Genomic DNA, 21894 nt, shown 5'->3' on the forward strand with positions numbered 1-21894 from the left:
TTCACAATGCCAATACTCCATAATTATAGCTCAGATAAAGGAAATATAAATATCCCCAATTACCACAACAACAAATTCTCCAAAAATATCATAGTTATCATTATTTAACATCAACAACTCCCTACTGTAACATATATGACTCAAGTGTGACTCCGTGCAAATGTCTTTGGTACCAAAGTGTTATCCTTAGCGGTATCACCGCGTCCACTCCAGACAGATAACGACCAATAAAGCTTGTCCTCTTGGCTTTCAAAACCATCTCCAATTTTGGGACAAGTCACTAGCCTCCACGAGAACTAGCAAACATTGCCTCTTGACAATTATGCAGTGTATAGTGCAAAACTCAACTAACATATGCATATTTAGACCATCTCCAAGTCCTAATTATTTTAGCATATTCATTTCTAGTTCAACAATACGAATCATCTCTAATTTCACAAAACATAGCTTACATGTTATCAATTACACAACTTGCAGTCACAGTAACTCAACAACTCAACATATAACATCAATTCAGAAAACAGCACCATATAACGAACTAATTAACATATGTAAATTAAATATAATTCATATATAACAAGTTCTAAAACTACTATACAAAACTGGATTTTTTCCCAATTTTTCACCAAAATCGCGCGCCACCTCCCTGCGCATCGCCACCCCCATGGCCGCACGCCACCTCTCTTCTTTTCCTCCCCACAAATCTTGACTCTAAATTCAAACCTATATACTTTCAGTTTAGAAAAGTCTGCATCGCTGAAATAACCCAAAAACTGAAAAAACAAAAAAACAAAAAACAAAAAACAAAAAAACAAAAATAGAAAATTGCGAATTTAACCCTCAAGATGAAGGAATTCGCCCAAAAAACGTCTGATCTCATGACAAAGTGAGGAGGTTTGGCTCAAAAGCCTGTTTCTACCCGAAAAACTCTGATTTTTCATCAGAAACATACACTGCAAACTACGTAAACATACACTGCAAACTACATACACTAGGGTTCATAAATCACGCTTTCTACCACTACCAACTACTATACCCATCCAGAAAATATGAATTCAAACCCTTACCTCTTGTAGATCAACTCTAGGTTTTCTCCTCTTTTCTCCTCTCCATCTCTGTTTTTGTTCTATCCAAGAACATAGAGATGAGGTATGATACCTATAGTGAAAGGATCGTGATGCGAGAATCTAGAGAGAGTTTAGAGCGTAACCGCTTAGAGAGAGAAAGTAACTGAATTTCAAGCTTGTTATTTCTTAAATGAGTTAAGAGTCCCTTACAATTGGTAACCGTCCCCTATTTATAGATTTGGGGGTTGGGCTTGGCGCCCCTAACTTCTCTTAATGGGCCAGTTGGGCCTCCCGGGAGAAGGCCCAATTCCCTGGCTTGCATGTCGCCCTAGGCTGGAGCGCCTGGGCGAGGGACCCTAGGGTCTCGCCCAGTCCACAAGTCCACTAGACACTGAGCTCGAAGCATGAGAGCTGAGTGTGTCTTTAAGAAGAAAACCTGAGGCGACAATCATGAGAAAACTAACTAATGCTTAAGCCTAATGACTCAAAACAATTGCCAACATGGCTTGATAACTAAAGCCTAAGACTAATTTTTTGATTTCCCTAGCAAGTTCCTTTGGTCCCACGAGTCCACAAGTGGGATTGTGGCGACAGTGCTTGGCTCCCTCGCCCCACTTCAGTAGTGATCGCCATGGACCATGATGGCTTGACACGTGTAAGCCAGATGTAATGTACTGAAATAATACAAAGGTCAACGAATATGTAGAATCTCAACTGCTATCTCCGTTATGTCCCTTCAAATCATAATAAAGCCAGTCAATTTGAATTCAAACCAATGAGCTTCAGTCGTTGTGACTTTTCATTTAATGTGCCGTTTCCGTTCCCCAAAATCCGTGTCACGCTCCCTTGAGTAATCATTTCATCTTGCCATGATGGGACACGATTTCCCAACCGCTATTCACCCTAACTTTTAAATTCCCCCTCACCCTATCATTCACCACTTATTGCCAACTGCCCTCGTACCCGCTCCTGGCTCTCGTACCGGCTTCCTTCAACGACCCTGCAAACTCCGGCCCTTCTTGCTCCCCTTCACACAGCCTCCTTCCGGTTAGTTCTTCCTCCCTTCTCTCTTCATCCTTTTTATTATGATGCCCTCAACAGGAGCCCTTTCCTCTGTGGAGGAAATCAAAGCTCATCGCTTGGAAACCTTCACCACTCTCCCTTCCCCCGTCCAGGATGTTCCTAACCAAGGAATCCTTGACCAGCCATCGGAGCTTTCCACCGGCGACTCTATTTCTGAGCTTGCCTGCAAGGCTGGCGGTCTCTGTAGTACCCAGTTGTTAGAGAACCTCCTTCGTACCACCGAATGCCGGGACCAAGACCACCCCTGGCAACACCGCGCATTCAATAACCCCAAGTACTCCCATTTCTTCTTCGTATACGAGTATTTGTTTCTTGATCTTGGCATTAAACTCCCTTTCTCCCCATTTCTCACCCAAGTGCTGCGTGATGTCAACGTTTCTCCTTGCCAACTTCACCCCCACGCTTGGACCTATCTGAGGTGTTTTGAAATTCTCTGCAGCAGTGTCGATGTAGCGCCTTCCCTTGCCCTCTTTTTCTTTGAAGTGGATTCCCGATCCCTACGGCTGGGTTGTTCTGGCGCCCTGACCGGGTCGAGAACGGTTTGTTCCATACAAAATATGCTCCGAACCCCACTTAGCCCACCGGTACTTCCGGGTCGTTGATCAACCCACTCACCCCTCGACATTCACGCAGAAAGAAGGGAAAGCCCTCTTCCCGTTTTACTGGACCCACTGTCCTAAGTCCATGGCCGACACCCCTAAGGCATTTCCGTCTTCCGGAGAAAGTTTTTCCTTTGGGGTCCTATCTCGGCTTCCCCGCCTTAGTTGCGCTGAATTACTCGGCGCTCCTCCAGGCTCCAAACTATTCCCTCGATTAGGTTTCCCTTCTAAACGTCTCCTTCAAGCCTTCCTCTTAGTCTTTCTGTTGCTGACGACTTGTTCTTTTTCCTTTTCAGGAAGTATGACGTTTTCTACCGCTGATCTGCTGAAGGCCTTCACCTCTGGGAACGTTAAGGCGCCCTCCTCGGCCCAGGTTTGAGGAAAAAGACAAAGCTCGCCGGTGAGCGCTTGCTCGCCCAAGAGGAGTGTTGGTCAATCTGCAAGTGTACAGTAACCTCCGGGTTTTAAAATATCGAACCACAGGGATTGTGAGTGAGAATTGTGGATTTAAGCCTAAAGTTTGCAAGTTGTCAAAGCAATAAAATTCTGAAATTGATTTTGGTTGATGATGACAAAAGATTTGCAAAAGAGCAAATTAGAAAGTGTTGAAAATAACAATTGATGAAAATGCATTGGGTTATTGATCATCTAATCCACTCTAGTTTACCTATCCTATGCATGTGAAACCTTGATCATTCCTTGTTGCTTTAGCCTATGTATTCACTTATTGATTCCTCACATAAGCAATTCTCTCAAACTAAAAGTTAAGCCCAATTACTTGTATACTTAATCATTCATTTGAGGTTTTATAACATACATATTCAGGCCAACAAAATCCAACTCTCACTCTATTCCTAGTAGCAAGCATAGACGGATCTATTCCAATTCATGTCCCTAAATCATGACAAACTTTTGTTTTGATTATAATCTAGTCTATTGCAAGTGTGCACTCAAGCTAAACATGCATAATGGAATTGAATACAAGGTTAAATCTAGAACTCATGCATAGAGATAGGATTTAGAAAACTAAAGCTTCATAGAATCTCATAAACCCAGAGCATAAAAGAAAACTAGCCACTCATGGCTAGAGAATCCATACAAGAAATGTTAAGAACCTGAGAAAAATTACAAGTTGGAAGCCTCTCACAAGCCCCAATGTTCTCCTCAGCTTCTAAACTTGATCCAAATTGAGTAAAATGTCTAAGTCTTTCAAATAAATTGGCCAAAGCCTTATTTATAGGCAAAACACACGAGTCTGGGCGCTCAGGCGCCAATTCAGCACGCCTGAGCGCCAATTCCATGCTGAAAACATGCCTCTGGAAGGCAATTGGCGCCTAGGCGCCAATTGAGCACGCTTAGGCGCCAATTCCAGAATCCCTGGAAAAAGCAATTGGTGCCAAGGCGCCAATGGAGCACGCCTAGGCGCTCAAGCTCGCTGGAAAACATTTTTATCTTCCTCTTAACTCCTCTTCAAGCCTCTTTAAGCCTTCCTTCAATTCCAAGCTTCTTGACCTTCCTTCTCCTTCAGTTTCAGACCTGAAAACTTAACCACCAAGCCAAGGAAAAATCTAGAAGCTCCAAGAGCCTATTAGCCAAGAGAACTCTCAAGTAGAATAGAGAAATTATGCAAGTCCTAAACTTACTTAAAATGCAAGAAAGGTCTCTATAAAACTACAAAATTACTAAAACAAAGTAAAAACACAAAGAAAGATAAAAATGCATGAGAATGCATGAAACACTACATGAGACTCAACAAAAAGACTCAAAACTAACTAAGAAATGACCCTAAAAACACTACTAAACTAGGGTCACCACACCACTATACTCAACGACAGCTTGCCCTCGAGCGTAAACAACACTCGCTTGCCCTCAAGCGCAAGAAATGCTCCCAAACAAGTGCTCTCAACAAGGAATACTTCACAAGAAACAGGGGGACAAAGTAACCACAGCTAGTTCCAAGAGAAAGATCCAACAACCCACTTCATGCATCTTTTGAAAAGAGAAGAGTGTAGAGTCCATTCATGGGAAGCATATAGATCTAAAATTCCTAGGATGAGATGTTAATTTAGTGCACTGAGCACACAAGCATGTTCATAGATCCTGAATATCATTCACTCAATAGCAACAAAGATCAAACATGCAAATATTCATAGAGAATTTCAAAAGGGGTTGAAATGTTGGCTCGGTTAACCTTGATGGTGGTTGGTCCCTAAGGATAATCTAGGCTTCAAGGAACAATGAGTGTGGTCCAAATTTAGTACCCCCGGAGCTTTCAATCAAAAACTTTTTTAACACAAGCCTCTTGGCCCCTTTTTCCAACTTTCTTTTTCTTTTTTTCCAACTCCAACTTTTGTTTAGGAGTTCTTTTTCTCTTTTTTTTTAACAACATTTTTTCCTTTTGGGGCAAGAGACTATTTTATCATTTTTTCCAGCTCTATAACATATATATCAAGGACCATCACTCCCCAATATTCCAACCAAACATTCGTCCCAATCATTTAGCTAACAAAAAAATTCTCCAATAGAGCTCAAATGGGATAACTAAGGACAATGTTCAACCAACAAATTCAGAAGCTCAAGAAATCCTACGAGTCATCAAGAAAAAAAGCAAGAATCACTAAGCATGCTATGAGTGAAATTAATGCAGAACCAAGAATTGCAAGTGAGTCAGGATCCTCTAGGGAAATTTTATGGTGAAGGGTCAAAGATAGACCCTTAATGGACTCACACCGACTCCTTTCTCAAGAAACACTCGGAAGACCGAAGTCTCCTCCTCTCTTCCCCAAACATGCAATCACTCATCCCCAAAACACAACAACAAGTATTCACAAAAGCATTTTCAAAAACAGCACAAGTAGGGAAGCAAATTTATAGCTAAAAACATGTGAGTATAGGGAAGTAATAGACCCAAAAACAAAAAGCTAACTAAACAATGCATGATAAAAATAAAAACAAGATCTATAAATGGAAAATATGCTAAAGATGCATGACCTAAACTAAGGATAGAAGTACCTCAATATCATCACTCCATGGGGTCATGGTCACCCCTTCTGTCACCATAATCCGGATGAACACCGGCGTCATGCATTAAGCTCAAGTCAACCATCCCCTGCTCCAATGTCTTGAAATCCATTGGGCCATTGTACCTGAGATCTTACGTGCTTCCTCCCCTCTAATGGAGATCAAGATCCCGGTGAAGGCGATCTTGTTCCAAGAACATCCGCCCGAAAGCGGCCTCCATCCAAGCCGGTGAAGGGTCAGCACGTGGTGGAGTAACAACCTCATTCACCACCTCAACATTATCTTCTTCTTCTTCCTCTTCTTCTTCTTCTTCTTCTTCCGCTGGCTCCTCAGGATCCTCTTCCTCTTCCTCCTCTTGAGGCAACCTTGCCATCCACTCTTGATAGAGCTGCATGATTCTCTCCTTACTGAGTTGAGGTGCAACCGGAAACCTCTTCTCAATAACAAAGACATGCCTCCTAGCTTTGTCCCTCACTTAATGAATTAAGGAAAAAATCAAATGAGGAAAGACGGGACGATGCTTATCTTTACTCCCATTGTAAAGGGAATAAATCCGACCAGCAATGATCCTTGCCACATCCATAGGATGGCCTCTCACAATACAGTAGATGGCAACAATTGTAACCTCCCTAACTTCAGATTTGTTAGAGCTAGGAAAGAGGGAGTCCTGCCAAAATTCAGCCCAAATTCTAGCCAGCGGTGTCATATCCTTCCTCTGCACAAAAATGATCTCATCATCAACCGCTTCCCAGTCCCGCCCAGGCCTAACAATCACTGCTTTCATGTCTTCTAAAATCTCCGGTGACCTATCCTTTAAGAGCTCGTGATAAGTAGCTTTCTCGGGGAAGCGCTCCTTCTCTTGGTCCTCCGTGAGGAGACCAAGATGCTCCCGGATGTCTGAAGGGCGGTACCAAATCACATCCCCCCTAAACCATGATGAATTCACTAGGGGCCTGGACTTGTCCTCTTGATCGTCAGAGTAGGTGTTCGCGTAGAACTCCCTAACCATGACCTCACAAGCAAAGGGAATAGGGTTGACCCAATTTTTCCACCTCCTTTTCTCCATGGCTTCTTGCATGCCCAAGAGGTCTCTCCTCCCCTCCCTATAAAGAACTCCCCGCTCCTTCACACACTCCTTGTGTGCTAGGTGAGATCGGTAGAACTCCTCCTTTACCAATGATAGGAAGCGGGAGCGGTCAAAGCTTCGGGAGGAGGAGGAAGAAGCTGCGGCTCTTGTGTTGGTTCTTGCTCTTTTTGCAGGCATCTGCATAATTGTTAGCACAAACACAAGCCATAAACGTTAGTAACGTTAGTTCAAAAATGAAAAGAAAATAAAAGGGAGAAACGTTTTACAAAAATAAAAACAAAGCTACCTAAGAGCACCCAACAAGCCTCATAGTGATTTTGGCAAAGAGAAATAGACAACCACAAAAGCATTTGCCAAAAATCGACTAAAAGAACTCATTGAGGCATTCAAACAAATACCTAGTAGGCAAAAGCCAAACTACACTAAACCACAAAATCCTAACTACCCAACTCTCACAAATCTCACACCCTTTCTAATTAAGTACAAATCAACCCACAATAAGCATATACAACCCAAACCCAACTTGCATAAACAACAAACCTCTCACACAAACCCCAAAGAAGCATGCATTGCAATACCCATGAACCAAGATGAAAGGAAGTGAAAAATGGAACTTACCTTGACTTGAGAGTGAGTGGGTGCAAGTGGAATGAGCTTGATGCAATGCAAAACTTGGAAGCACAAGGGAGAGCTAAAGTGTGTGCAAGTGAGAAATGAGAAGTAGAAATGAGGTATGGAGAGTGTGGGGTGCGGTTTTTATGAAGAAATGAGAGTTAAGAGTGGGAAAATGAAGAGTTCGGGGTTTTAAAACCCAAAAACCGATCTAAAAACGCACCACAAGCGCTCGAGGAGAGCGCTCAGGCACTGTACCCAGTTACAGAGGAAGTGCCTCTGTGGGTAATTGGCGCCTAGTTTTTTCAATTTTTTTTTTTTTTGCTTTTTTTTTTGAAATTGAACTACTAAAATGCAAAACTAATAAAAGAAAGAAAAAACAAATGGGTTGTCTCCCATTTGGCCCTAGGTTATAGTCCTAGGTGGACTCTCCTTCCTATGGTGTTAGGAAGGAAATTCCTTACCATCGATTAACTTACCACAAATGCAAGGAAGAAACCTTGCACAAAACCTTTGAAGTAAATCCTCCTATGAGGCAATGTCCTTTTGTTCATCAAACCAAGCTCTAACTCTCCTTGTCAAAGAATGAGGGAAGAGTTTAATCTTCACTTCATCACTTGAAACACCCTCAATCTTGACAAGGGAACTAGCTTAGGTAAACATCACCATGTGAGCATGTAAGTTCTCGTACTTAGACCCCCCATACTTGTTTCCACTAACAAGCTTGATGAGAGCCGGAGGGGACTCATCAACTTTTTCATTAGCTTTGGGGGTCTCTTCCGAAACCTTTGATACGCTTCTAATCACATCACAAACAAAGTTACCATCATGGTTAGTTTCTATCATGGGATTAAAAATAGAGAATCTTACCTTTTCCTTACCAAAACGAAGAATGAGATGACCCTTGTCAACATCAATCTTAGCTCCACCAATAGCTAAGAAAGGTCGACCAAGAATGAGAGGAATCTTCTCATTCTCCTCCATATCAAGCACCACAAAATCCACGAGGAACACATACTTGTCCACCCTCACCATTACATCCTCCACGATCCCATAAGGAGTCTTTAGGGATCGATCCGCCATTTGCAAGGAAAGCATGGTTGGAGTAACCTCTCCTAAGTTCAGCCTCTCAAACATGGTAAGCGGCATCAAGTTGATGCTCGCTCCTAGGTCGCACAAGGCTTCCACATCCGCCACTCCTTCAATCTCCACCGGAATAGTGAAACTTCCGGGGTCTCGTCTTTTCTTTGGCATTTTCCGCTACAAGATGGCACTACATTCCTCCGTCAACAACACCGTCTCATCTACTTCCTTCAACCTCCTTCTCTTATGCAAAATATCCTTCATAAACTTAGCATATATAGGCATTAGTTCCCAAGCATCGGAAAAAGGAATACTAATGTGGAGCTTTTTGAAAACATCCACAAACTTTGAAAACTTTTTATCTAAGCTTTTCTTAGCCAATGCTTTAGGGAACAGAACCTTGCTAGTTTCAGGAATAAGATCAATTATTTTTCTCGCCTTGATAGGCACAACAACTTCCCCCTCAACTATCTCCTCTCTTTTTTCTCCCTCTGTTTTTTTCTTCAATTCACTCATCACTCTCCCACTTCTAGTGGTCACCACAGAGGCAGTTTCTTGCTTAGGATTGGAGATAGTGTCGGAAGAAAATTTACCTTGAGGTATCTCGTCTATATGCTTGGCCAGCTGGCCCAATTGATTCTCTAGATTCTTGATAGCCTCCTCTTGGTTCTTGTAATTATTCTCCGTCCGATTGATGAAAGTTTCAACCAACTCCTCCTAGCTTTTCTTGCTACCACCACTCTCAAGTTCTCCTCGCTCTTGAGGTTGTCTTGAAGTTTGCCCTTGGAATCCTTGATTAGGAAATTGCCTTTGAAAGCTACTTCCTTGTCCATTATTGCTTTGTCTCCAAGAGAAATTGGGGTGGTTCCTCCATCCCGGATTATAAGTGTTTGAAAATGGGTCATTGTGAACTTGACCCATGGCCTTGACTTCTTCTTCCGGTCTTGTCTCGGTGCAATTTTCACTGTCGTGAGGCCCTCCACAAGTCACACACTCCACTTTGGCAACTCGACCACCAATCACCTTGGTCGTCTTCAATTGACTCTGAATTTCATTCATTTGCTTGGAGAGTTGCTTGTTGGAGGCCATGAGTTGATCATAAGCTTCAACTTCAAGGACTCCTATTCGAGCTTGGCGTTCATTGCTAGAATTCATGGCTCTTATAGCCATCTTTTCAATCAATTCATACCCAATTGTGGAACAAGGGCATCGAACTCTCCATTTGAAGCCGCATCCAAACCAAACCTCGAACAATATTAGAGTCCATCATAAAACTTTGCCACTTGCTCAACTTGGGTGAGGTTGTGTTGAGGAAACTTCCTCAAGAGCTTCTTGAAATGCTCCCAAGCTTCATAAAGATTCTCATGAGTAGATTGAGCAAATGTCATGATATCATTCTTAAGCATTCTCAAGAGGGCTCTTGGAACAAATCTTGTGGTGAATTTCTCGGCTAGATCCTCCCAAGATGTGATGCTACCTTTGGGCTGTGAATTCAACCATTCTTCAGCAGTGTCCCTCAAAGAGAAAGGAAACAAACTCAAGCGGATGGTGTCCGCTAAGACATTTTAAACTCTATAGGTATTGCAATTGCGGATGAACCGCTCCATGTGTGCATGAGGATCTTCAAGAGCACCTCCACCATACTGATTTTGGCTCACCAAGTTGATGAATGCCGACCTCAGCTCAAAGTTTCCCATGCCATCAGGGGAAACTATGCTGCCCGGATAATCGTAGCTCATGGCAGCCGAGGTGAGGTCTCTAAGAGAATGATTGGCATTCTCCGCTTCTTGCTCTTGAAGTCTTTGAGCAATAGCCTCTTGCACTCTTTCTTCAATTTGGGCTTGCAATTCCTCCTCCGTCATATGGACAGCCATGGCGGCTATCTCAGTAGCTCTTTGCTGAGCTCGACGACGATGGAGAGTACGTTCAGGCTCCGGATCAAACACCAATGGATCCGTGCCAAGTCTACCTTGCATAAACTGAAATCGCACAAACAAAGAAAAGGTTAGTAACACCTATTCAATGCAATGTTTATCAAAACAAAAACAAAAACTACAAACTCTTAACTTAAATCGAAAACCACAAACATTCCCCGGCAACGGCGCCAAAAACTTGTTGGTTAATCTGCAAGTGTACAGAAACCTCCGGGTTTTAAAATATTGAACCACAGGGACTGTGAGTGAGAATTGTGGATTTAAGCCTAAAGTTTACAAGCTGTGAAAGCAATAAAATCCTGAAATTGATTTTGGTTGATGATGACAAAAGATTTGCAAAAGAGCAAAATAGAAAGTGTTGAAAATAACAATTGATGAAAATACCTTGGGTTATTGATCATCTAATCCACTCTAGTTTACCTATCCTATGCATGTGAAACTTTGATCATTCCTTGTTGCTTTAGCCTATGTATTCACTTATTGATTCCTCACATAAGCAATTCTCTCAAACTAAAAGTTAAGCCCAATTCCTTGTGTACTTAATCATTCATTTGAGGTTTTATAGCATACATATTCAGGCCATTAAACCCCAACCCTCACTCTATTCCTAGTAGCAAGCATAGAAGGATCTATTCCAATTCATGTCCCTAAATCATAACAAACTTCTGTTTTGATTATAATCTAGTCTATAGCAAGTGTGCACTCAAGCTAAACATGCATAATGGAATTGAAATACAAGGTAAAATCAAGAACTCATGCATAGAGATAGGATTTAGAAAACTAAAGCTTCATAGAATCTCATAAACCCAGAGCATAAAGGAAAACTAGCCACTCATGGCTAGAGAATCCATACAAGAAATGTTAAGAACCTGAGAAAAATTACAAGTTGGAAGCCTCTCACAAGCCCCAAGGTTCTCCTCAGCTTCTAAATTTGATCCAAAATGAGTAAAATTCTTGGAGAATTACTGAGCTGATTGCGTGGTCGCTGACAGAGAAATACAAATGTAAAGAAAGGCCTTGGATAGGTTTCGATAGAATAGGCGGTGCAGACAACATCTCCTTAAGGTGATTGAAGGCTTCCTTGCACTCTGGACTCCATTCAAAAGCTGTGTTTTTCTTAAGGCACTTGAAGAATGGAGCTGACTTGTCGCCCGAATGAGGGAGAAACCTGGAAAGGGCCGCAATCCGCCCCGTCAGTCGCTGCACCTCTTTCACACTGCTTGAGCTCTTCATTTCCTGAATTGTTATAGACTTATTCGGATTGATTTCAATTCCCCTCGTCGTTATCATGAAGCCTAAGAACTTCCCAAAAGAACATTTTTCCGGATTGAGTCTCATGTTGTGCTTTCAGAGCCTGCCAAAAGCTTCCGACAAGTCCTCGTGATGATTGGTTCCCAAAACGGACTTTACGATCATGTCGTCGACGTAGACCTCCATGTTTCTTCCCACTAGATCTTCAAAAACCCTATTCATCAGTTGTTGGTATGTCGCCCCGGCATTCTCCAATCCAAAAGGCTTTGTTTGATAGCAGTAATTCACTATTGCGGTCATGAAAATTGTCTTGTCTTCACCTGACAGGTGCATCTTGATTTGGTGATACCATGAATAGGCATCCATCAGACTCAGCAGCTCATTTCCGAACGCTCCATCCACCAGTTGTCTATGCTCGGCAGCGGGTAAGAATCCTTCGGACATGCTTTGTTCAGATCCGTGTAGTCCACACACATGCGCCATTTCCCATTTGCCTTTTTCACCATCACCACATTCGCCAACCATGTTGGATATTTGATTTCTCGAATAAAGTCCGCCGCCAGCAATTTGTTTACCTCTTGTTGAATCGTTTTTTTCCTTTTCGTCGCCCATTCGCCTGCGTGTCTGGGTTACTGGTTTGATTCCGGGATTTAGTGCCAGCCTGTGGCAAATGAAGTTTGGGTCTATTCCCGACATGTCTTTGTGGCTCCAAGCAAAAAGATCCAGATTTTCGCCCAATAGCTTCGATAACCTCTGTTCTTGATTCTCAGTCAGCCTGGTCCCGATTTTGAGGACTTTCTCGCCAAATTTCAGTTCCTTAGTTTCTTCGATCGGTGTGGGCCTGTTGACGCACCCCTCGCCTCTCGTATCTAGGTTTTCTTCTGGCACATCGACCTCGTTGCATCGGTGTCCTGTCGAGGCATTCTTTTTCCCATATCGTTCCACCGCGTTGCAATAGCTTTCTCTTGCACTCTTCTGGTCCACAACAACTCTCCCAATACGCCCATCTGGTAACAGATACTTGACCGCCAGATATGCTATTGAGATCAAGGCGCACAGTCGGTTCAAGGTATTCCGGCCGATTATCATGTTGTAAGACCCCACCACTCCCAAGATTAAGTATCTTACCTTCAGTGTCTTAGCGTTTTCAAACTCGCCAAATGTAGTATCAAGGTCGAGGACGCCCCTTACCGGCCACACTTGTTCGCCCGCAAACCCCACAAGAGTCCCTGCGTAGGGAGTGAGATCTCTCTCGTTCAAACCGAACCGATCAAACGCATTACCGTAAATGATGTCCGTCGAACTCCCTTGATCTAGAAGCACTCGCTGTACATTGAGCTGGTTGACACGGAGTAGGACAACAATTGGGTCGTCTAGGTGCGGCTTTATTCCGAAGAAGTCAGCGGACGAGAATGTAATGTCTGGGTGTGAAAAACCGAAAGGAAACCTCATGGCCGCGTTCACCGCCCTGGCGTATTGCTTTCTTGCTGCACTAGTGACTCCACCTCCGCCAAACCCTCTGTCGATCGTGCTCACTTCTTTAGTCGTCGAGGCCTGATCACCCTAAGCTATAATAGGTCCCCCCTACCGCTATCAGCTTCTCAACCGTGCGCTGCAAAGCGTGACATTCCTCTGTAACATGGCTCGTTGCCCGGTGGTACGCGCACCATTCTTCCCTTGGCTCGCCAACCATTCGTGTCGCCCGCGTTTCCTGAAAATTTTCTGTTTGGCACGGTCTATTCGCACACACTGGCTTACCCTTTCGAGAGAAAAGTCGTCATTCCCGTGATGATTTCCGGTAATTTTTCCCCCGTGACGTTTTAAGCTCCGCCACTGCCTCCGCCCTTCGGATCTCCCTATCCTCCTGCTGCAAGCGGCCATTAACGTCGCGAATTAACCATCTCCAATCTCCTGCCCCTCACTGCGCTGCCTTTCACATACGCGACACGATGGCGGACCGCACGCGTGTTCCAACCTTCCTTCACTTCCTCGACGATGTGTCTCCATCAAGCTTCACCAGCGAACTAGGAATTCAACCAGAAATCCAAAAACTGAAGAGAATTGCTCGAAAAATCGAACTTCTCTCAACCAAATCACAATCAACGTAGTCTGGGAATCAAAATCTACCGATCCCCACAGACGGCGTCAAATGTTTTATCCAAGAACATAGAGATGAGGTACGATACCTATAGTGAAAGGATCGTGATGCGAGAATCTAGAAAGAGTTTAGAGCGTAACCGCTTAGAGAGAGAAAGTAACTGAATTTGAAGCTTGTTATTTCTTAAATGCGATAAGAGTCCCTTACAATTGGTAACCGTCCCCTATTTATAGATTTAGGGGTTGGGCTTGGCACCCATAACTTCTCTTAATGGGCCAGTTGGGCCGCCCGGGAGAAGGCCCAATTCCCTGACTTGCATGTCGCCCTGGGCTGGAGCGCCTAGGCGAGGGACCCTAGGGTCTCGCCCAGTCCAGTTTTCACGCTTTCTCCTTTTGTGTTCTGCTCCTCTGCTAATCCTTATTTTCTTTCTTTCTATTTATTTCACTCCTAACCCTAAACTAGTATTACTAGTGGGCTCCACTTCCAACTACTAACACTAAAACCCAAAAACCTTATTTAATTAAATCTTATACTATATCACATAAGATTTAAATAATAATCACATATATCACTCATATACAATTTAAATAATCTACTCACTCCATATATCACATAATTACTTAATTATCTAATAAAATCACATAATTACCATATATCATAATAATAATTAAAATAAAATAATAAATAACCAAATAACGGAAAGTGGGGTGTTACAAAGAGGATCTAGAAGAGCCAACAGGTGAAGAAGAAGAGAATGTTGAGGTGAATGAGGTGGTGACTCCACCCCGTGTTGACCCTCCACCTATGTGGATGGAGGTTGCTTTCGATTATGAGTGATTGCATGTTTTGGGAAGAGAGATGGAGACTTCGGTCTTCCGAGTGTTTCTTGAGGATAGAGATGGTGTGAGTCCATAAGGGTCAACCTTTGACCCTTCACCATAAAATTTCCCTGGAGGATCGTGACTTATTCGTACTTCTTGGTTCTGTATTGATTTCACTCTTTGCATGCTTTGTGATACTTGTGCTATTCTTGAGACTTGTAGGTTTTTGAGCTTCAGAGTTCGTTGGTTTGTACTTTTGTCCTTAGTTGTCCCTTATTGAGCATATTGGAGATTTCTTTGTTAGCCAAATGTTTGGGATGGTTGATAGGTTCGAACTTGGGGAGTGTTGGTCCTTGATTCGGTTTGGAGCTAAGTAAAGATGGAAATGTCTCTTACCCCAAGTGAAAAAGAAAGAGAAAAAAGAACTTCTAATCAAAGTTGGAGTTTCAAAAAAAAGAAAGAAAAAAGGAAAGAAATTTGAAAAAGGGGCTAAGAGACTCGTGCTTTTAGTGTTTGTTGTTGAAGCTCCGGGGTTACTAAATTGGACCACACTCAAAATATGCCTTGAAGCCTTAGTCTTCCTTAGGGACCAACCACCTTGTGCTTAACCATGCCATCATTTCAACCCTTTGAAGTCTCTTTGAATTTGCGCATGTTTGATCTTTGTTGCTCTTCAGTGAATGAAATCCAGAACCTATGAACTGCTTGTGTGCTCAGTGCACTAAATTAATATTTCATCCTAGGATTTTAGATCTGTATGCTTCTCATGATGGACTCTACACTCTTCTTTGTCTAAAAGTTGCATGAAGTAGATTGTTGTGTCTTTCTTTTGGAACCAGCTGTAGTAGCTAAGTCCCCCGGTTTTGTGATGAGTATTCCTTTGTGAGCACTTGTTTTGGGAGCATTTCTTGCGCTTGAAGGCAAGCAAGCTGTGTTTACGCTCGAGGGCGAGCTATCGTTGAGTATAGTGGTGTGATGACCCTATTTTAGTCTTGTTTTTAGGGTCATTTCTTTGTTAGTTTTGAGTCTTTTTCTTTTGTCTCATGTAGTGTTTCATGCATTCTCATGCACTTTTATCTTTATTTGAGTTTTTGCTTTGTTTTGGTAATTTCATAGTTTTATAAGGACTTTTATTGCATTTTAGCATAGTTTAAGGGTTTTATGAAGTTTCCACTTGTTTTGGGGCCTTTGTGCAAAGCTAACATTTGAGTTTCTAGATGTTTTCCTAGCTTGGTCATTAAGGTTTCAAGTGCAATCAGCTGAAGATAGAAGGGCTAGAGGCTTCAAGGCTGGAAGGAAGCAATAAAGTGGAGTTAAAGTGAAGTTCAAGAGGTTTCTGAGCGTGCATGTGGCGCTCATGCGCCTTTGACTGGCGCCTGAGCGCCAATTCAACAGAAGGTTGGGATTCCAGTTTTGAAGATGGCGCTCGAGCATGCTTTCAGAGCGCTCGAGCGCCAATAAAGTGAAAATGTTTCTGTTTTAGGCTTGAGCAATTGACGCTCAAGCATGCTTTCCCAGTGCTTGAGCACCAAGACTCGCATGTTTTGCCTATAAATAAGGATTTTGTCATTTTCTTTAGAGACTTTTTTATCATTTCTCATAGTTTTGTTAAGTTTAGAAGTTGAGGAAGAACTTTAGGGCTTGTGAGAGGCTTCCAACTTGTACTTTTTCAGGTTCTTTTACATTTCATTGTATGGATTCTCTAGCCATGAGTGGCTAGTTGTTAAATCCTATCTCTATGCATGAGTTCTTGATTCTATCTTTGTATTTCAAATTTTTGTTGTATGCTTAGCTTGAGTGCACACTTTCTATAGGCTTGACTATAATCACAACGGAAGTTTGTTATAGTTTAGGGACATGAATTGAAATAGATCCTTCTATGCTTGCTACTAGGAATAGAGGAAGGGTTGAGTTTTGTTGGCCTGAATATATATGGTTAGAACCTCAAATGAATGATTAAGTACACAAGGAATTGGGCTTAACTTTTAGTTTGAGAGAATTGCTTATGTGAGGAATCAATAAGTAATTAGATAGGCTAGAGCAACAAGGATAGGTTCAATGTTTCACATGCGTAGGAAAGGTAGACTAGAATGGATTAAATGATCGATGATCTAAAGCATGTTTACCTTTGATATTTTCAACGTTTTCACCATTGCTCTTTTGACAATATCTTGTCACAATCAATCAAACTCCAAATTAGAATTTTATTGCTTTCTAAACTTACAAACTTTAAGCTTAAACCCACAATTCTCACTCACAATCCATGTGGTTCGATATGTTAAAATCGAGTGGTATCTGTACACTTGCAGATTGACCAACATCTATTCTTTTCTTTTTTTTAGCTTTTATTTTATTACACTAATTGCAAGAACATGTTTCGTTATTTAGCAGAACTTTTCCAGAAAAGTTATATATTTCACAGTGATGGATTTTTTCAGAAAATTAAATTAAATTAATATTTGCAAATTATTAAAAATTTAGTTATTTTTATAGTTTTTATATTTAATAAAACATTCACATGGTAAGGGTATATATGTAATTAACTTTCTAGTTATGTTATGTCTGGAATCAACTAACTTAAAATGCAAGATGCAATTTCACTATTCATAGTGCACCATTTTTTTTTTTTGCAGTTGTTAGATAGTTGGGCCTGATTTGGGCTTTAGCTGAATGTTAGGTTTTGTTTCCATAGGTTAGCTGTTAGCAGAAATCAATCTTTCCCTTTCTCCCTTACGCACGCTCCACCCTCTCCTGCTTCTACTGTAGACTCAGCAATCTCCCTCGACTGCGGCTACCCTCCTCTACGCTCTGCTCTTTCCTCTCCTCTACGCCTCTCTTGCTTCTACCGTGTAGGGTCTGCTCGTCCTCTACTGCTTTTTCGTTTTCGAAGGCGTTCTGCAGCTACCCTTCCCTGAGCTATGCGTTTTCCTCTACTCTGCTCGTCCCTATGGACATCACTTTACAGGTATTTTTCCTATACCCTAATGCATCCCCTATTTTCTTTACAGCTGTTCTGATTTGATGTGTCAAATTTCTCTTTTTTATTTTGAATTTGAATTGGAACTCGAATGAATGCTGAGAGTGTTTCTATAAATTGAACCCTCTACTCATGAAATTCCCACATTGTGTTCCAGTCTTCTGTCCTGCTTCCGAACCATATTTTTCTCTAATTTGTTCCACTTATTCGATTTTTAGGTCATATATGTTGTCTATATTTGCAGCCGCAGCCACTCTTACGAGATATACAACAAAGACTTCAAACATCAGGGTCTTTACTTCAGCAAAATGCTTCTGATCAAAACAAAAAATTATATGAATCTCAAAGAGCTCTTCCAGAATCATCAACAAGTATGAATATGGATCTATTTACTTATCTCTGTCATTATATTTTTGTAGTTTATGGTTCTATTGGAAAAAGCCAAGCACTCTATAGAACTGGATTAGTGATAGAGTGAAAATAGGGAGAAGAGCCAGAATATGTTGTGTTATTTAGTAGTACCCCTCTGGTCAAGATGATCTAAAGGTAGAAGATGATACATAAACTGACCATTCCTCAGGATATTCGAGAGACCCTGACCCTTTCTCAACTAACTAATGAACACCAATATTTTTCTCCCCCCCCCACCCCCACTAAGTATTCCCTACTTCTAAATAACTATAGATAGTGGGGTGGTATCCTCTGCTGTTTGCACATAGTGTTGGTCCTTTTCATTACTGGCCTGCTATCACACTCATGCATTCTTATGTTTGTTTCATATCATACCTATTGTAGCTTCTTTGGATTCTACAGCACAGATTGCACAACCAAGTGGGGCTGATTGGCAAGAAGAAGTGTACCAAAAGGTACTGTGCTATTTACTTTTATTTCCTTACTATATAGTTTTGCTATGACAACAGATATTGATAAAGCAAACTTTGATGTAAATTAAATAAGAGTTATATGATGACTTTTATGGTGAAAATATTAATTAACAAGAATGTGAAATCTTAATTAGTCTTTGAGGAAAAATCATGATATAAATTTTTTTTTCTAAATATACCCATTGGACTGGAATCTTTTATTCATCCTTCTGAGCATAACATTACTCTACTGTTGAAACTGCTTATTTATTACAATGAAATAAATTGAGTTCTATATTCGAAGGAACTTCTTTCATTAATACTTTTTTATCCTCTTTTATTTAGTGTCATTCTGCAGTTTAAAGACTCTGTAATTATTAATCAAATGCTATAGTGATATAAATGGGATTTCTTCAATGCAAGTTGGTACTATTGTTTAGACATCTAAATTTGAGAATGGAAGTGAAACTTGCAATTTATGATACCCAACAAAAGGTTAAAAAAAGAAAAAGAACCTCTTTTATTTCCTCCAAAAGTTGAAAGTGTTGATGCAACGGTGATACAAATGCCTTGCGTGAGGGGTCTCATGGTGACTAATGTTTTGATTATTTGATAATTGATTCTACCGATTTCAACCTACAGATTAAATCATGAGAAGTCTCAAGGTTACTAATGTTTTGATTATTTGATTCTGCTTATTTCAACCTACAGATCCAAACCATAAAAGAAAATTACTTCACAGAGATGAACGAAGTGTACCAGAAAGTTGCTTTGAGACTTCAGCAGGTATGTGAGCAATTCTTTTTTGACTTACAAATTTTAATAGCTACTATTGATAAAACAGCCTTTTCCATTGCAGTTATCATGATAAATACTAGAATTTGTAGCCTGTGCCAAGTAGTAAATATATCAAGCCATTAGAGTGCTTTATCTCTATGTGTTTGCTTATAGTTTGAGTTGAGTGATACAGGACTGAAATAAAATGTATTAAATGACAACTTCTAAGCATTTAATATCATTAGAACACGAAAAGCATTTAATACTTTATTTTTTCAGTAATCTGAAGTATTTATTCGTAAAATAATAATCAATGAATGGTAATTAATAGTGGCTTATGAACATCACTGCCTTATTCAGTTGTTTAGAACAACAGACCTTTAGTCAAATGTTTGATCATTTTAATGGTGCTAATCGTATGTTTGGTTTAACAATTAGATAAATTTTCTTTCTTTATCAAAGAAAATAGCAGTAATTTTTTTATATTTCAAATGCCCATCATCTTTAGCTCTGTTATGATTTAAATATTTATCATCATGTGCTGAATGTTAATGCTTAATATTCCAAGTATTTTCTGACCCTCTAATGAAGCTTATAAGCTAACCATGAATTTGTATTTTTTGACAGGTTTTTCAATGTCGAATGACTTATTGAGTACTGACTGTGAAAAGTGAGGTGCTCAAACACTACCCTCTCCTTCTCAGGTATCCACGTCATTTGTCGATATGTAATATCTTTATTTTCCTTCAACGGTTAATATAATTCATGTTCAATCTTAATTTTGGTTTGCCAACAATCCATGCATGTTCAAGAGTCACTCTTCTTTTGGGGTTCTTGGCTTTCGTGTGTTTTGCTTCCTCTCATGGACAAGTAAGTTGATGAGTTGAGACATCTAACTGATACAAAACAGATGATTATTTTAAATTAATGCGTTTCCATTCAGTACTTTCCCCTCATATTAAAAGTTTTAATGTGATTTTCTCAAATATAAATCCTTTTCAATTCTTCCAGTAGACATTAGACTGCAAATCTTCAATGAACTGGTGTATTCTCAATGCCTAACAGTGTAGCCTCTCAATGTATTTCGATATTGTTCTCTTCACTGTCTTCAGCTACAGTACATTAGTGTTATATATATGTTTTGATGGCATTATGTTTACTTGAAAGACTATCCTGAAGTGCATGATGGTTTGGTGGATGTCATTTTGTCTTAAGGATTTTGTCTTTACTTTTTGTTGTTATTTCAGTACTATTTCTGCAGGTTCTAACATGAAAGATAGTTAATTGCAACTCATAAATGATTGCTCCAATCTTTAAACATTGATTCTGAATAATTCAGACCAATTTTTACAACACTGGACATTAGCAGTAAACTACCAAAAGTTTCTACTTTTCTCTATGATTAGAAAAGTGAAGTGGTGGAATAGAAAAGGCTGTTGCTGAGGGATGAGCTGGAAGCCTGAATTTTTATGGGATCTAATGAGTTTGTTGAAGCCCTTTTGCAGTTTTACAATCAGTTGTGCATGAAGGAAATTTGATGGCTCAGGAAGTTGGAGCAATGGCCCTCTTCAACCTTGCTTTGAAAAACAATAGGTATCTGCTGTGTAAAATTTTATAGTTGTTTAGGTGTTGAACCATGAAGTAAAACTGATTATCATATGATTGAAAAATCAAAACAATTCTTGATGTTTGAATACTGAGACCTTGAATTTTAGCCAAAGTCTTATCCTTCATGATCTTTTATTATGAAAATCATCTTCAATAAAAAAATCATCTTTAAGATTTGGGCAATGGTAATGCTCTAGCTCTTCAACCTTGCATGACGTGTTTGAAATTAAGCAGCAGCTTTTTTCTAGAACTTGCACTTGACTTCCTTTATCCATTCTCTAGGCTATTAAATACTTACAGTGTTTCTCTCTCTCTCTCTCTCTCTCTCTCTCTGAATAGAATAAGGTAGAATTTGCAGTTTATTTTCTTTATTGCATAAAGTATTGTAGTATAATTTCTAAATTGTGACTTCTCTCAATATAATATGACTGACATTTGCAGATACTTAATTAATGGGAACATGTTTGAAACATTTTAATAATGGAAACACGAATGGATCAAATTATGCTGAAGTTGGAAATGAGTAAGAGGTTGTTGACACATGGTGGTGAATGAAAATTGGGATTGTGATGAAGGCAGCAAGGAGTGACCAGAAGGCATAGAGGTTTGCTGGGCTACTGGACGTGATACAAGTAGGACTGATCAGACTTGGCTGGGCTGCTGGACGTGGTACAAGCAGGACTGATAACACTCAGTGTGCAATTTGATTGATCTGAGGAAGGCTTTAGAAGTTGCGGCTGCTATGATTGTTACTCTGGTGTTGCTTTGTTAAGATTAGTTTGTACATACTCACTCTTAGGGGTGTACAAGACCCGGCCCTACCCGCCAACCCGTCCCGGCCCAAGCCTTTAGGGTCGGGTTGAACCCGGCACGATCATTAAAAGAGACCGGGTTCGGGTTGATTTTTGAGTTACCCGACTTCGGGTCGGGTTCGGGTTGACACTCGGGTCACCCGGCCCGTCCCACATATATATTTTATAAAATTTTAATTTGTTATAATGATTAAAATGTGA

General features: G+C 40.6%; 1 protein-coding gene and 1 non-coding gene across 12 annotated transcripts; both read left to right on the forward strand.

Annotated features, from left to right (window-relative positions):
* Positions 1-9851: 9851 nt before the first annotated feature.
* Positions 9852-9958, forward strand: LOC130734839 (small nucleolar RNA R71). The gene has a single exon (XR_009018178.1). It is a non-coding gene; the product is annotated as a small nucleolar RNA R71 (small nucleolar RNA).
* Positions 9959-17361: 7403 nt separating this feature from the next.
* LOC130734131 (mediator of RNA polymerase II transcription subunit 15a-like) lies at positions 17362-21894 on the forward strand. Of its 11 annotated transcripts, none has more exons than XM_057586452.1 (8): positions 17362-17621; positions 17878-18004; positions 18429-18499; positions 19208-19282; positions 19901-19977; positions 20086-20143; positions 20521-20866; positions 21323-21894. In XM_057586452.1, exons 1-5 carry the CDS (start codon positions 17604-17606, stop codon positions 19925-19927), a joined length of 318 nt encoding a protein of 105 aa, XP_057442435.1. In that variant the 5' UTR covers positions 17362-17603; the 3' UTR covers positions 19928-19977; positions 20086-20143; positions 20521-20866; positions 21323-21894. The 11 variants fall into 11 exon arrangements, 9 of the variants coding, with proteins under 9 accessions (XP_057442435.1, XP_057442437.1, XP_057442432.1 ...); XM_057586454.1 differs by having other exon boundaries at positions 20779-20866; XM_057586449.1 differs by having other exon boundaries at positions 19901-20143.

The sequence above is a fragment of the Lotus japonicus genome, chromosome 1 (assembly GCF_012489685.1).
Source record: "Lotus japonicus ecotype B-129 chromosome 1, LjGifu_v1.2".
Lineage (NCBI taxonomy): Eukaryota > Viridiplantae > Streptophyta > Magnoliopsida > Fabales > Fabaceae > Lotus > Lotus japonicus.